The 17,146-nt window shown below is 33.3% G+C and overlaps 1 protein-coding gene across 2 annotated transcripts in view; it reads left to right on the top strand.

Moving 5' to 3' along the window:
- LOC121114275 (serine/threonine-protein kinase NIM1) overlaps positions 1–16,586 on the top strand; it is a 110,263-nt gene extending 93,677 nt beyond the window's left edge. For both annotated transcript variants that reach the window (XM_040708195.2, XM_040708194.2), the window contains 2 exons: positions 14,259–14,479; positions 15,252–16,586. In XM_040708195.2, the coding sequence (XP_040564129.1) occupies positions 14,259–14,479; positions 15,252–15,444 (414 nt within the window). In that variant the 3' untranslated portion in view covers positions 15,445–16,586. The remainder of the gene's footprint in view (positions 1–14,258; positions 14,480–15,251) is intronic.
- The last annotated feature ends 560 nt before the right edge of the window (positions 16,587–17,146 follow it).

The raw sequence follows: 17,146 nt of genomic DNA, 5'->3' as shown, positions 1-17,146 counted from the left end.
ATGATTTTGTTATAATGTATCTTAGACAAAAGTCTATTACATTTTCCAAGATCCCCTACGCTGTTAACATATGGAATGTTTTGCAAAGACTTAGGAATCTGTAATGTTGAGCCTCTCAGAGGTATATCTTGACCGAGAGATAACTCAAGCTTCTGTAGAGTCCATTGAACATCATAAAGAAGATAACTAAAAAATTCGTGACTGATAAGGTGCTGTATGATTGGTTGTAGACCATCATTATCATGAGCCTGTCCTAAGACCTCGAGAGGCAATGAAATGTTCCACAAATCTTGTTCTTTTAGACAATTCAAAATCCATTCCGCCTGAAGTGTCTTCCAAAACCCCTAAAATCCAAAATCCCCAAATCTTCCAAGTGCCTTTGGGCTATATATTCGTTTGCAAGAAATATTTCTCTTTTCTTCGATTTCTAAAAAGGATTTGGTGTAACCATCGACTTTTTGGCATACCATTTCGTCAAAACCTGTTACTTTAATAATATGAATGACTTTAGACATTATACATGTATTCCACACATCTATACGTTCCCATCGATGAAAGTCTAGATGTTTTTTTTCTTTTGGTGTGAAAGTGGAATTTTTTTTTAAAAATAGTTGCTTTGTTGATTGAAGAAGCCCTTTACCAATTGTTACTCCTAAAACGCTGATGCCAGTTTTCATCGAATACCAAAAAGTTTACAAAGTAGCACGGTTTCTCGAGACGATTTCTGTCTTATCTTTATTGATTTCCAGACCCGAGAGTTTTCAAACCAAGACAAGGACCGAAACATTTATATTATTTCAGCAATGGTGAGTACACTTCCAGCCTTGATGATGGATGTAGTATCATCAGCATAGGTATATTGATTCTCCTCCACGCACTCTGGTCTTATGTATTAGTCTGTTACTACTTATAGCCCTAAAAAAGGGATCTACCCCAATAATAAACAGTATGACTGCAACGGAGTATCCCTGCTTACATCCTCGGTCCATATAACTCAAGGGTAATCCCAAGCGTTCTTGGAGATTTTCCTTTTTTGCAGCAGTTTTGGATAGCAAACACTATTTCTGCCTCAGAAATATGTCTGTCTGTGGCAGACACTGATTAGGGAAAATCAGTTGGTATTTGAACTTACGGATTTTATTAAAATTTTCACAAATGATGTAATTTGCGAAAATTGCACTGTAAGTGTACATTTATTACAAGTTACTGAATGTTTGCATTCTCTGCAACGATATAGCTCTTCGAAATAATCAACAATTATATTGTTGATCATTGAAGGGTTCTTCTCCAGTTTATGATCGAAGTCATACATTCCATCGTCCAAATCCATAAAATCTTTTTTTTTCCACGTTTCTATCCGGAAATTTTTGCCTTTTCTTGCCAGTTTTATTTTTCTAAATTTTACCCCCGAACAGGTGTCTCGAAATTTTTTATCAGTATGAAGACTGATTTCTTCTTTAGTTTGGATGCTCTGGCCAATTTTGATTATGTTGAGTATATCTACTTTTCTTTTGACTGATTCTCTCATGGAGTATTCAATTGCAATCTTCTTCCATGCGTTTTCCATACTTTCTATTTCATTTAATATAGAATAGCCTTGTTTGAGGCGAATTCTGGTATTTAAAATGACATTGAACATTTTCCTTTGATAGTCTAAAATACTTAAGATAGAGCAGTTCAGTCTCCACCTCTTATGTTAGTGTCTCCTTATTATCATTTCAAATTGGTCAAATGGTTTTTCCATGCAAGGGTCTCTTCCTTGACTCGTGCTTCTAATTTCCTACAACAAAGCACGACAATCCCCTTCTTTATAGGAATTGGTTCAGTGGAAGGAAAAATGGCTGGAAGAACCTTCATATGGAAGAAGAAGCAATCAATCCAATAATAATACTCTCAAACCCCTTTACTACATGGTCACAGAAGTGGCTTGAGTACATGTTGGCAACATCCTCGATACATATTATCAAGTCGAATAAAACAGACGTGAATGTTCCATTCATTTTATTTTTGTGATTGAGTGATACCTCTATTAACACATTATATATTAAATTGTATAAAGGGGCTTCTTCCCATCTTTATCAGAGTGCAAACGTTAATTACAAAATTACCCCCCCCCCAACCTCCTCTATTCAAATATGATCATGTGTAACAATGTATATATTTTCTTTATTTCATATTTAACTAATAAATTGTAATTAATTCCAAAAGAAAGGATTAAACATTCCCACATAAAAAAACAAACAATTTGATTGAAATAACATTGGCTTCCACAAAGCCTCGACTTCAACTCTTCACACTACTTTAAATGCTATCAAATATATATTAAAGAGGCTACCAAATACGCCATAGTAAAATTGAAGACTTAAAGTTATCTGGCAATAGGAATGGAGAAAATTGACAAATACTGTATTAATAAAGTTTGTTTGACTTTCTAGCTTCCCTTTGATGTCATTATTAAATACCATGTAGATCCTATTAAGGGTGCTTTACATATGTTAAATAAATCTCTATAAAACAAAACTGCTTTTAACTTCATTTGGTGGAGTTAGGGTTAATGTTTTTAATTTCATTGTATTAGAAGACTAATTAATCCCCCAGAAATAAAAATATACGTTTATTTAGTTGATATTCTGATTTATGATATTATAATGTTTATCTATGATTTTTATACAGGTACAGTTTTGATTTTTTTTTAGGGTGAATAAAAGATAAATATTTATGACGTATTAAGTATATACTTACATTTGTATAATAAATTGCAAAAGGAAATTTTTATTTCACATTAATCAGAAATACAAATATGGCATGCACAAAAAAAAAAAAAAATTAAGAAAAGAAACATAAGCATTCTGATTGTCAAAATTTGAAAAACAAAAATAATATGTCACCTCAAAAAAGAAAAGTCCTAGTTATGGATTTATAGTAAGAACGCCTAATTATGTCTCCGTTTCAAATTTCACTCACAGTAAAACCAGCACCCATCTTCACTATAAATGACTATACAGGGTTGTTTTGGTAAATCAGGACCATTTTTAACTACATTCTGAACAATAAGAAAAGCATTGAACTCGGTTATTTCAATTTAAAGTGAGATGTTGAGCCTTAGTTTTAAATTAGTTACCCAATTTTTAATTCTAAACAAGTATTTACTTATTATCCGATTTGATTGCGTGGGGTACAGCCCAACATGGACAATGAGTTCCTCATCAAGGCTTGTGCTATGTTCAGGGCTAGGTTGGAGGCTGTGGTTGAAGCTAGAAGTAGTTGGTTTGTGTCATTGACTTCAATATAGACCCTTACATCATATAATCAATAAAAAATCATATAAGTGATTTGTGAATTTATAAATTCATTTCGTGAAGTAAATTGGAATTTACATTAACTTAAATTTTCTGGATTTAAAATCCTCACCCTGTAAATATGAAGAAAAAATAAATTTATATTTTCTCCTGTTTGTTAAAAGTTATTTCTACGTTGATGCATCACAAACGTCCAATTAATTTTTTACTCCATATATATTACAGACAGTCTCAGACATATTTCACACAATTATAGCAGCCTTGTATTTAAATTTCTGGGATAATTTGAGACATCCAAGAGGTATGGTATCTATACTTCAGAGGCTTTATTTCATTTGCCCTTTCATAAGCCTTGGTTTATTTTAGTCATGTATATAATATACTTTCTGGAATAAAGAACTACATTTTATTCTAACAAGGTGAAGTTATTGTTAGAAAATATAAAACACACAATTAAGTTCTTTAGTATGTTAAATTAACTTAATCTTCTCATTCAGTGTGAAATGATGCCTTGAAGAGCTTTACCTTGAAATAAAGAAAAATAACAAAAGAAAATTTATGTAGTGTGAAAATTAAGGATTAAAGAATCAACAATGAGAAGAAAAATAAAGTAACTTTTTGTTCATTTTTTAATATAAAATATATATTCGCCAAAAATACGTTCTCTTTATCAACTCATACTTTGATATACAGACTCTGTGATATGTTTGCCTCAAATTACCCGTTTTTTGCGGTGTAACAAATTTTTAAACAAATTACAAATGGAAAAACAATATTTAAATTTCTTGTTTACTCCTTGGCACAATTGACGTATGGTTTATCGATGGTACAGGTCATTCCATGCATAAAGAATTCAACATTATCTCTTGCTTTTTTAGTCGTAAAATATCTGATACTCAATTCGACAAATTGACCTAGTTCACGATCGAAAAAAAAATGAGATACATTTTATATAGTGTGAAAATAAGGATAAAGGTGATGATTGAAGCTGTAAAAAATATGACCTGTCGGCTGAAGTTGAAAAAAAAAGAATCTGAAAATTAATATAGGTATTTTGGTTTGAAAAACGGCTATGTTGTGATAGTATTTTATTAGATTAGCTTCAAGCAGCTTTGATAGGGAGATAAAGAAAATATAAGTGAAATACCACTCCGTTTTTACTAAAGACATAGGCAAGAATTAATCTGATGTCGATTATCAATTCTTCTCTCCGTCCTACAAGGACTTAAACTATAGTTGTGTCAGTCCATATTCATTTGGTCTAGGTAGCTGTACGTCCATGATTTTTTCTTAAAAATGTCATTGTTTTGTAAAGTTAAATACGATTAATCAAATTTTGCTTATTTAAAGGATTGTACGTATCTTAGAAAAAAAAAATTATTCTAATGTAAATATGAACATACTTTATTTTTAATCAGTTATATAATTTATTATACTACATAATTGAACAATAGAAAGGGAAAAACACCCTCAATGACATGCACAAGAGATACATTTACCTTCTTAAAGTACCTACAAGTAAAAATGGTCTGTACTGTCACCTTCAGTCCTTAATAAGGACCAAAATCAAAAGCGTTTCTCCCTGTCATTCATAATCACACCTACTTCCTACTGTAGTGTCCTTTTCTAGCAATCGTGGAAAAGGCTACTACAAAGTTTACTTATATTTTTTAGTTTGGATTAATATAAGATCAATATTTGATAAGCATTCCTTCTCAGGATACAATTTAGTGGGAGTCAAATGAGAACACCGCTGTGATCAATGGGATAACTATTAGGCCTACCTTAAGTTGTTGTTTTGGAGTTTAGGGTTGATAATAAGAATCACGTAGTACGTTTGCACACTGCCTTATTTATTACTTAGTTCTTCGGAGATAATCTGGCGATTCATTCCCCTACATACATCATAACATATATTTATAGACGTTTGGGGTATAATGCTAGTTGTTCTAGAACTCTCCAATTCACCTCATCACCTGCTCCCAGCATGTGATGTTTGGCCTTGGTGATTACCATCATACGCGTCTCATATCCAGACACACAACTCAGCAATAAACCTCTCAACACATCATTTATCACCATACATAATATTAAAATAACAATAACTCATAATAGCTTAAATCTGAGAAATATATATATACAATAATAACTATCATTCACATCATCATACATAATACATCCAGTTGGTGATACTACAGATGCTCCCTCCTTGAGGAAAAGACGACCTCGTCTTTCTTTCCCGATATACGGCCCTTCAGGATTTAACTCACTCCTGTACAGCTCTTCTAGCTCGTACCTTACAGAGCAACGTCACAAAGAATCCTGAAAATATAATGATTAATAAGGTTTCAATAACCACTATACCGTAAATCCAAAACGATTCTCTTCAACCCTGGCAGTTCTTGCCATTATCCTCAACTTGTCTATAGATATTGCTTTCTGAGGTTCCGTCAATAATTCTAGCTTGTCCTTGAGGCTTGATTGTCCATTACCATAAACCCAGCTTTCATGGAGGTTAAATCCGCAATAACATCTTCCACCTCATCCAGAATCATCATTTCCACGACCCTCACCTTGATCTTACTTGTCACTGGTCTTTCTCCAATCAAGTAATCACCAATCCTCACATTGCAATCATTCCGCAATGTGATCATCCATTGTCCGGACCCAAGTGCTTCTCGACGTTTTGTTGTCCTACCAGAACCACTTGTACATGACGCTTTGATCCTTTGTGTCTTCTGCACATCCACGAATATTTTTCCATCGTTGATTTGCGACACAAACACGTCATCCGATTTATGTAACATTATGTCACATAATCCCTTAGCCAATTTAAAGTTACCATGAATCAATGCAGGCAAACAACCATTTTGTCCAATTCTGAACAACCTTAAATGTGGACACAGACGAATATCTTCAATATGAATACAATCCACTAATTCATCTGTTTCAATTTCCTTATAAATACCCTTTATGTCATCAATCACTAAATATTTTCCTATTGGTGATCGATATGACATCCGAACTCCTTCTTCTATTGTCATCGGGAGTTCCCTATACTTATATAACTCGTATAGATTATCTTTGTAATATAAGGGTAATCGAACCGCCACATCTAATCCGTTTGCCGTTCTTTCCAGTTGCACAGGCAGAGAGTAAAAATTCCCAATACTCTCACTTTCAACTGGACTGATTGATCCATCATGATTCCTTTCTTTTACCATATCCAAGATCTTCCCCACATCATTGATTGATAACAAGTCTGGTGTTAATCTCCCGGTCATACCAGCCTGTATTCCCCTGATCCATTTGTTGATCTGTTCTGAGATTGTTGTCAACACCATTATCATTGTTTCAACCCTTTCTACTTCTTGTAGCTGATTGTGAAGCATCATTGTGACATTCTTAAGGATATCATACTTTGTGGCTAAGTTTCTTATTGCTCCACGGATTGCCCTTAGTTCTTCTTCTTGCTGTGCCAAGGTATCCAATATCTCTGATTCATACCTTGAGTGATCATCACTTGAGAAGAACTTTGTGAACAACCCCTTAAGCATCCAGCCTCCCAATACTCCGAGGCCCACTATCACTTGCCTTTTCGTTTTTCCGTCATTCTTATACCCACATAACATCATTACTTCATTCATGTGTGTGCGGATATATTCTATTCTTTGTTGTAGAGCATTCGTCAATGACTTGGGAATACGCACAATGTTCATATACTTAATTGTAGCATGCATACTCCCCAGGACGTTTTCAATTCTTCTGTTGATTTTAACCATTGGTAATTCCGTCCTGACCTCTATCAATTGTACTGAAGTTCCCACTCTACCCATTTCCTCGAATAGAATTGACGAGTTCTTCCTTTCCATTAATTTCACTTTCTGAATTAACTTGAAGAACTTCAAACACAAAAGTAAGTGATAATAATAAAATAAGTAACTTCATATTTAATTATATTTAATTCTTTTCTTTTTTAAAGTTCAAATCACAATTAAATATTTATTACTTATTCCTTTTTAAGGAAAACTATTTTCCTCGCCCTCTTTCTCCTGTGGAATATCTGTAGAAGATATATTAATTGTATCTTCTAGTTCTCTTTCAGTCTGTTCCTCTTCTTCACTATAGTACAGCTCACTCTCTTCACTTGAATCTATACGCGATTCCTTTTTACCTTGTGCGTGGGGGCTGACTGGTTTCCTTTTATATGACTTAGGGCGTGTTTTCCCATCTAGCAACGCAGCTAGTTCATCAAAGGCGGCACTTAATAATTTCTTTGACTTCTGTTTATATTCAGGCGTTGCTTTTCGTTTTTTATTCTTCTTCTCAACAGATCCTTGCATCTTATTGGGCGATTCTTCCATATTCTTTACTTCTTTTCTTATTTCTTCCGCTCCTGCTTCACTCATATATGCCTCCTCGAGTTCATCCATATTACCATTTTCATTTTTAGCCTCTTGTTTTCCATTCTCCTCCTCATCATCCCTTTTTTTTTGGAAGATCTTCTATATCTTTATTACTTACGGATGTAGAAATCTTAGGACTTGTTTGAATTTCAGGAGAATCAGGATATGAAAATTGAATTACTCGATCTAAATTATTACTTTCGTTCTCTTCCGTTAGTCTAGAGTCTGAAGGTCTATTTCTTTCTGTTCTATAGAGAGGTGTATTAAAGGGAATCAATTCTTTAGAAATATCTTTTCCCGATATTACCCGTAGTCTGTCCTTAGCTACTTTTTTAGGACCCTTGTTTGTTCTAATCTCAACCATTCTGTCGTTTATTACCTTTAGAACCTTAAATGGTCCGTTTTGATAAGTAGCCAATTTACGATTCTTGTCAGTTTGTGGTGCCCACAAAAACACCTCATCGTCAACATTAATTACCTGTTGGACTACTTTTTTATTATAAGCCTCTCTATTCTTTAAATGACTTTCAAATTGTTGGACTCTAACTTTTTCTAACGCATCAGTAACTGTATTTACCAGTTCATTAACTGATGTAGGAGCATTTTGCATATTTGAATCTAATTGAACTGCAGGAACCACTGGATGTGCTCCAGTTACTAAGAAAAATGGAGAATACCCTAACCTCGGTACAATTAGGAACCTTATTTGAGCCAAGGCTCCCCTAGGCATTTATGCCATTTATTATCAGGGATATTTTCTTGGACCATTAATGTTCTAATAGCTTGTCCAATATCCCTATTTAATCTTTCAACCGGGTTAGTATGAGGTTGATAAGCTTGAGTTTCTGCTTTAATGACTCCTAACTCATCGCACACCTGTCGCATTAATTTGGAAATAAATTGTGAACCCCTGTCTGTTACTAATTTCATACCCGTTCCATACCTTGGGAAGAATTCAGTTAATAATATCTTACAAATATTTTCAACTGTAGGTTCCTTCAAGGGGAACGCTTCTGAAATTTAGTACATGCATCAGTGATTGTCATTAAATACTTAGGATCACTGGCATAACCGTTGTACATCGGACCCATCAAATCCATGTAAAATACAAGGAATCTTTCATTGATGGCTGTAGAAGTTTGTCCCATTTTTTCCAATGGTCTTTGTCTCCTTTCCTTTGCACAAACACAGACTTCGCAACCTTTTATTTCATCCTCAATATTTCTATCCATATTTGTCCAATAGAAATATTGTTTAGCTAATAATTTTGACTTTGTCATTCCAGGATGCGCTGATAAAGGATGTACATGTACAGTCGCAATAACTGTACGTATATCTTTTTCCGGTACACAAATTCTCATATTTCCATTTTCCTTATCCTTCATATACAATTTACCATCAATTAAATGTAATTGATTATATATTCTAAGATAAGCTTTAATTTCCCGCGACAATAATTTATTACCTTGTGCTTTAATTTCCTCAACCGTTTGGTTTTTCATTAACAAACCCTTAATATATTTCATGCAAGTATCATCACTTTGTGACTTATAAAAATCTAGTTTTATAAATTTATCTGTTGAGATATCATCAATTTCGTTTTCATTGATTTCTTTTCCCTTATCTTGTACCTCAATCATCTCTTGCTCTATTACCTTGATCCTTTCTTGTTCTTGATCAAGTTCTTTTTCCTGCGTCGAGTTGTTACCGCAGCAACATTTGCAATGGGTTTGCCTATAGCTTTCATTAGTTTGAAATCATATTCATTGGGCTTTTTACTTTCTTCCGTTACACCTTCTTCATGGTCGGGTCTTCTACTCAAAGAATCAGCATTCTGATTTCTTTTTCCAGGCTTATACTTAATTTCGAATTCATATTCCATAAGCCTCTCCTTCCATCTGTGTAACATTCCAGTAAGCGCAACTGATTTCATGAACCATTGTAAAGGTTGATGATCAGTCCTGATTTCAAACTTTCTTCCCATTATAAAATACTTAAAATGTTCTACAAACTCGACTACAGCTAGCAATTCCTTCTGCGTTGCAGAATAATTTCTTTGTGATTGATTAAGGGACTTGCTACCTTACGCAATCGGATGTTCTTTACCATCATCCCCTATTTGCGTTAACACGGCGCCAATGGCAAAATTTGAAGCATCTGTTTCAACAATAAATTCTTTTGAAAAGTCTGGGGTATTTAATAATGGTTTTACCTGCAACCTTTTATCTAGTACTAGTGAATAATTAATATTAGGGTCTAATTTTTCAAGTTCTTCAGATGGAGGGCAGATTTTCTCCATCTCCATTGAAGCTAACAAATTTTCATGAGTTGGCGTGTAACGCTTCAATCTTCGAATAGTTCCTATTTTTCTTCCTGGAGCTATCCGCCGGGGTTCTTCTTCAACAGTCGAAATGACTAATTTTACTCGACTATCGCCCCGCCTCGTCATCCTCACTTCTGTTAATTGTGACTCAAGATTTATTTTCCAATCTTCTTCAGTTGCTGTAAACCATACAATATTTGATGTGCTGTCATCAGTTACCTTGTACCCTTTGGCTATAGCCTCAATTATTACCGTCTTCTCTACGGGAATTACCGTCTTCTCAGTAATAATTACCTCAGCAACTTCTTCACAGTCAATTAACATTAAAGCGGAGACAAGTTCCATTGCCTCGTCAGAACCCAGATATTCTGTTAACCGAATTTCTGTCCCGCCAGTCCCAACCCTAGCAATGATATCCTCACCTAATTCTAATGATATGGACAGCTGTCTCATAGTTTTCAGTGATAGTATAAATGGTACCCCTAGCCCACGAACTACTAGGGGGTTTATCTTCCATGGTTCTTCTAAATTCTCCACCATGATTTCAACCGGTTCAGTAGGAATACCAATAATATCTAACCTATTATCCCCTACTGAACCCACTACAATGTCCGCCTTTTTCAGGTCCTTGCAAGTATTTGACCTCCTCCATAATGCCTCGTCAATAAGATCGAGTGCCCGGTTTCCAGTGTCTGCTAATCCCTGAAACCGCATACCACCCAACTTGGCCCAGAACCAAATTGGCTGACTACCTGGCAGATTTAAGCTTGCTAAACTCGATTCAGCAAATTTGCTCATTGTAGTTTCTTCCCCAAAGTGGAAAAGGCTACTACAAAGTTTACTTATATTTTTTAGTTTGGATTAATATAAGATCAATATTTGATAAGCATTCCTTCTCAGGATACAATTTAGTGGGAGTCAAATGAGAACACCGCTGTGATCAATGGGATAACTATTAGGCCTACCTTAAGTTGTTGTTTTGGAGTTTAGGGTTGATAATAAGAATCACGTAGTACGTTTGCACACTGCCTTATTTATTACTTAGTTCTTCGGAGATAATCTGGCGATTCATTCCCCTACATACATCATAACATATATTTATAGACGTTTGGGGTATAATGCTAGTTGTTCTAGAACTCTCCAATTCACCTCATCACCTGCTCCCAGCATGTGATGTTTGGCCTTGGTGATTACCATCATACGCGTCTCATATCCAGACACACAACTCAGCAATAAACCTCTCAACACATCATTTATCACCATACATAATATTAAAATAACAATAACTCATAATAGCTTAAATCTGAAATATATATATATACAATAATAACTATCATTCACACCATGATACATAATACATCCAGTTGGTGATACTACACTACTTGGCGAAATGTGAGAAGGGGCGCTGTCCTGATTCCACACATAGTTACCCTCCGGGTAGTTGGTCTTCAGCCGTGGCAAGATGGTGCATCTAAGCACCTTATAGTAGGCCTCCTGGTCGATTTTCAGACCAGATTTAAAAAGAACGTAGTCATCTTCTTTCCATAAGATGCCACAACGCCGAGGACTATTGTTTGGGCCGGATATTTGGTATGGTAATCCCCTAGGGCCTCTTCTTCTGTTTTTGCAAGCCAGTAGTCGTTCCGGCAGTTGAGTAATTGATCAAAAGTGAAAATCTTCTTTCCCAAGAAAATTTTCACAATTGACCCATTTGCTTGATCCGTGTCAGGGTCCTGTGAGAGAAAGTAATCCCAAGTTGTGTTTTATAGCCCTCCTGATGGCCCTAAGAGCCACATAAAAGTCGTTGGCGACGTTATTCATCAACTTAGTGGGATCATCTTTTATTTTCTTCCTCAAACTTAACCAGAACTTCGTATCCCTCTTTAAACTATGTCCTCCACTTGTTGACATCCTGGAGGTGTCTTTTACATTTTTTTCATCTAAAAACTTAAATAAAACTTTTTTGATTTATAAAACTTGTTTTATCGTCTTTTGAAAAAAGGAAGCTATGTTACTGCACTTTGTATAATATTTAATAAGATTTTATAACCTTTTACAAATACCTTTCTATAAAAAAACCATAAGAACCAAAAACTATAATGTATATGATTTGTGATGCTTTGCATTGAATTTGTATATACTACTATAAGTCGTTTTTATATGTGGATCCTCAACATAAAAACCATCAAAAAAAAGATTTTTTTTCTTAAATTCATGCATTCATAAACATTTGTGAATCAATTATAGGATTGTAGTCAAATACATTAGATGAATTAAGGGAATCAATAATTTTAGTTAAAGTTCAAAAACTTTTATTGGTATTGAGAGACTTATATTGGCCCTCATATGAACCATCAACCATAAAATATGTTAATATATTATTCTTTTATTTTAAAAATCTATTGCAACTACTATGAGAGTGCACTTTGGGGCACACCCAAAGGGTTAATTTGTTTATAAAGACTGATGATTATTCGTCTTTGAATAATAATAATGTAATCCTAACTCATAATAAAGAAAAATTATTCGAACTTGCTTTTGTGTTGATGAGAAAAATATGTAGTATCCGCTTACTTATTCGTGAATAAAGATATATGTTTATTGAATTTCAAAGGTTATACGTTAACTGTGAAGTTCTCTAGATATATATATCTAGCTTATATTTTGAGATTCAAATATTATTTGCTAAGTTATCAAAAAAAAAAAAGTTAGCTATTCTAGGATTTTATTAAAAAATCAACGGAGGAGTCATGTACGTATTTAGAGATTAAACCAAGCATAACTATGCCTTGATAGGCATGTTCATAAATTATGAGTTGAAGGTCAATTCACAGGTAACTTTTTTATGTGCATTATAAAGTTTGTGATGAGACTTTGTTTACTTTAAATGAGCTTCTTTTAATAATAAATAATTGAAATTCCTTTAAATATGAATGTACAAAAATGCAAAAATATTTTAACAATTCCGGATAATTTATTCAACAGACATTCCAGACTATTTGATACAGAGTGTGAGTGCCATACATACCTACATGTTCAATATTAAAAACTTTCAGTATTAATTACGATTTTATCTCCCTTATTTTTAATGAGAAGGTTTCAATACTCAACCAAGCGACAGCTGCAATATTAAAATATAAATTTTGTTTTTATCCCATGTATTCAACTGTAAAAATGTCTGAGAAACAGAAAAAAAAAAAAAGTCAAGTGTACGTGATACCCTCCCCACTGGGTCAGTGCCGAGGAGGCTACAAAGACCAATGGTATCTCCATCCGGACTATCTATAACATCAAGAAGTCAATTAGAGACCCATACAACCAAGAAGAACAAAAACTCAAAAGACAACGCGCTATGGAGAATTTTTTTCTTGAACTCAATGTGCTTAGGTTCGTGTCTGATTGTTCCTAGAGAATGAAATATACTTATTGTATATGGACTTCAAAGACAATTCTCAAGTCAAGATGGATTAATTCTGAAGCAATAATGTTTACTATACTTAATCATTGCAACCCCATCTTACCATTTAAAGGAACATTAAAAAAAAACCTGGCCTCAAACCCCTGGACTTCTCAGTTTGAGATTATGTCAAATTAAGCCTTCCATACCTCTCATCCAAATTTAGATTGACTCTGAGCTTCTATCATGACAACGTGGTACGCCATGGACAAGCCATTCACCGTCAAAACCTATAAATCTATCTGCCGAAGTGTCGAGGCTGTTATTTCTTATGAAGGAAGAGTGATTGTATGAAAAATATAGCTATTTATACATAGTATTTAAACATATCATTAATTGGTTTTGAGTTGGTTTTTCTTGATTCCATATAAATCTCTTTTTTCGTAATTTAGTAATGCTAAATGGTGGATCTTATCAAAAGGGTCCTGAAATCAAGTGTAGTACTGTTTGAGTTATTACTTATTATTTCGGATCACATGTCCACATGAAACCCTCATAGTCTTACTGATGGCATGGACCATGTAGCACAAATTATTTCTTGATTCATGGAAAATATAATATTTATCATCGACAGATCATTTATCATCGATATGTTGAAAATAAAGAAAAATATGTTTTTTTTCCATAGTTGTTAGAATATGCTCTTTCATAAGAAATTTATGGCTAAAATTTGGAATTTGATTTTAACACCCTACCCTACTATAATATAGCTGATAACAATAATCGAAATCGTTCAAAATCTATACTTAATTCATAAATTTCTTTATTTGTAGATCCAAGAATCCTCCTGGCTCCAAAACATGGATTGGATTGAAGGAGATGACTCCTTTCGAGCCAATCCATCAATATCCATTGTTAACAACCCACGAGATGAAGAGCAAATGACTCTGGATGAGTTATCCGAATTAGGGATCACAAAAGAGCTTGTCATATCACATTCCAAAAGAGGACCTCGCTCACAGGTCCTTGGCACCTACAGAATCCTACTCCATAGGTGAGTAAACAAACTTTGAACTTTAATTCGATTGATGTAACGGTGAGTTAATTCAATTGACCTATTTATGGCAGTTTTAGATTAATCGGTATACAGCCAAGGTTTTTATTTACAGTCAGGGGTGTAAAAATTGTCTAAATCCTTGTTAGTTGTTGGGATCAGGGTCCCCACTTTTGAAAGTTATTTATTAATATTTTTTACAATCAATAAATGTAATTTAAGATAGGAGTGTATGACGTTAGATTTAACTCTCAAAAAACATGAAAACGTCCATAAAATTCTATTTAAGGCCAAACCGACCATCAATAAAATAAAATTGAATCCGCAATTAAAAAATTATCAGAAGAAAAACCATGAGGATAAGATACTTTTTCCAAAATTACAGTTTTTACCTAATGTTTGATTACGTTTTTACGTTGGATCTCAAACGCTATTTTGAAAGTAAAAAAAATCCGCCGATTAATCAATTTCCATTTTTTAACATTCAAATAATTGACATTTCTCCAAAAAAGTCACATCTGTCAATTGCTACTTTGAACATGATCCCAAAAACATGTTGAAACGTTTACTGTTTATCCATTTACTTAAAAAGAAAATTTTGTCCCAAATTTTTTAAAACAAAATAATTGCATAATCATTTTTAGTTAAAAAAAATAAATTCCGCTCAAGCACTCAAAAGTGAACAGAAAGCATGAAGGAGATTCTATTTTCTGCTGAATACACAAGCTTGGAGCTCATTGTCCATTTTTATAATTAATTATTTTTTCTTTAGATTTCTTAAAGGAAACAAAGTGGGATCCATACATAACCAATATCACCAACGCTATGGCGGCTCCCTGGATTCATCCATGAACAGCTCAAAAAGTACGAATTTAATGAAAAAGTTTTCTCCTCAATTATTGACAAATGGTACAAATAATCGCGTTAAGAAGCCTCCCAGGTCCAGAGCATGTATTTTGTTGTGATTTGACCATTCCTTTATTCCTCAAGTTCTTATCTGTAAAGATGTTAAAGTAAACGGGAAAAAACAAAACAGAAAATAATTTCCTAACTTTTTGAGTTTTTTTTCGAACGATCAGCGAATAATTTTCGAATAATCAGTCTAGGTAAAAATAAATAAATTACAAAGCAGGTAAGCTCGACCTAAATTCCATCAAGACAATATTCTTCCCCCAATTTGATATCGGATCACATTTAAACAGTTAGCCTCCCTCTCGTCTATGTACCTTAGATAATAGTATCAATATAAGAGCTCAAGTCTCCTTGTGGTTCCTTCAATTGATCCATCCCTTACAAATATCTAAAACTGATTTAATGTGTCATGTTGATAGATTACACTAATCAACCAAGTTTCAACTTTTTTTTTCACCCTTGGATTGAGATAATGTACTATTGATTGTTTTTATACCAAAAAGCATAAATATATTTGGGTATAACATCTTCAAGATTTTCTGTTATTTTTTGCCTTGAAAGATCTGAATCAAATAAAATATCCTCAATTATTGTTTTTTTTTTGGTACATGTTTCCGAATCCTAAAATTGTTTGTATCCTTTCATTATTTTTATCTGAATCTTTGAAAGTGTAATAAATTTTGTTAATTTTTGGATCACAATGACAAAAATTATAGTTTGTCCTAAAGTAAAGATATACAACTTTATCCTACAAAGAAGGACACCTTAAAAAATAGTTTTTAAATAGTTGTTGAAGATTTGTTGCTTGAAAAAGTAGTTTTGTATATTTATTAAGATATCAAGGCCTATTTATAGCATATACAATTTTGTTCTCTATAGACTAAAGAAAAAGAAGTTTTAGCAATCAGGTTATGCACTTTTTAATTAAAATGAACACATTTATTGACTAGTGGGATAACGCCTATGTAAACGCAAGATAATTAAAAATCATTGTCGATAAACAAATTTCCTTGTTACAAGGAAAAGAAGGACTGTAAATAAAGCAGGAATAAAATTTTTTTAGGTGTGTTGGTCCGAAATTACTATGAAATCATATATTTTTTTCCTTTTGTGGAACCTTTTATTCGTAATTATTGTTTATATTGTTAAAAACCCTGTATATACGAGGTCTGATATAAAATAAACCGTTATGTTATAATTCCGTTTTCATTTTTTTTATGTTGGTACACATTTCTAGAACGTTTGCATTGCTAAATTGTCCATTGACGTCTTTTGGTGTGCTTCCCAATTTTTTAGTATTGAAATAAATGGGAAAAATAAAATCAATTTAGCGGAAACTTCTTTAAAAACTTTTGAAAGTTTGTTTTTTCTTCAAAATGTTGATTTTTTTTATAACTACTTAAGAAGGATGACAATCAAAAAATTTCGATAAATTATTTTTTTTCCTCCATTTTTACCAATAGTATGAAATTACAGAGCACATCAAAAGAGTCTAATCTTTTTATCTGTCACACACAATTAACAACGCAAAATGGTTGAAATGGTCAAGATAAGTTGAGTACCAATGTAATATATAAATTAATTTTGAGAATCGAATTATAAATTAATTCGAAATGAGAAAATAAAAGTTTCTGTGTAAGCAGAGTAGTACATATATATCACAGTTTTGTTCTTTGGTGTAAACTTGCAAATTGGTAAACCGATCAGTTTGTAATTTGACAAATGAATACTTGATTGCACCCTTAGTAATCTAAT

Source organism: Lepeophtheirus salmonis, chromosome 3, assembly GCF_016086655.4.
Source record: "Lepeophtheirus salmonis chromosome 3, UVic_Lsal_1.4, whole genome shotgun sequence".
NCBI lineage: Eukaryota > Metazoa > Arthropoda > Copepoda > Siphonostomatoida > Caligidae > Lepeophtheirus > Lepeophtheirus salmonis.
The sequence above is the reverse complement of the archived record's forward strand: the minus strand, read 5'-3'. Positions and strand labels throughout refer to the sequence as shown.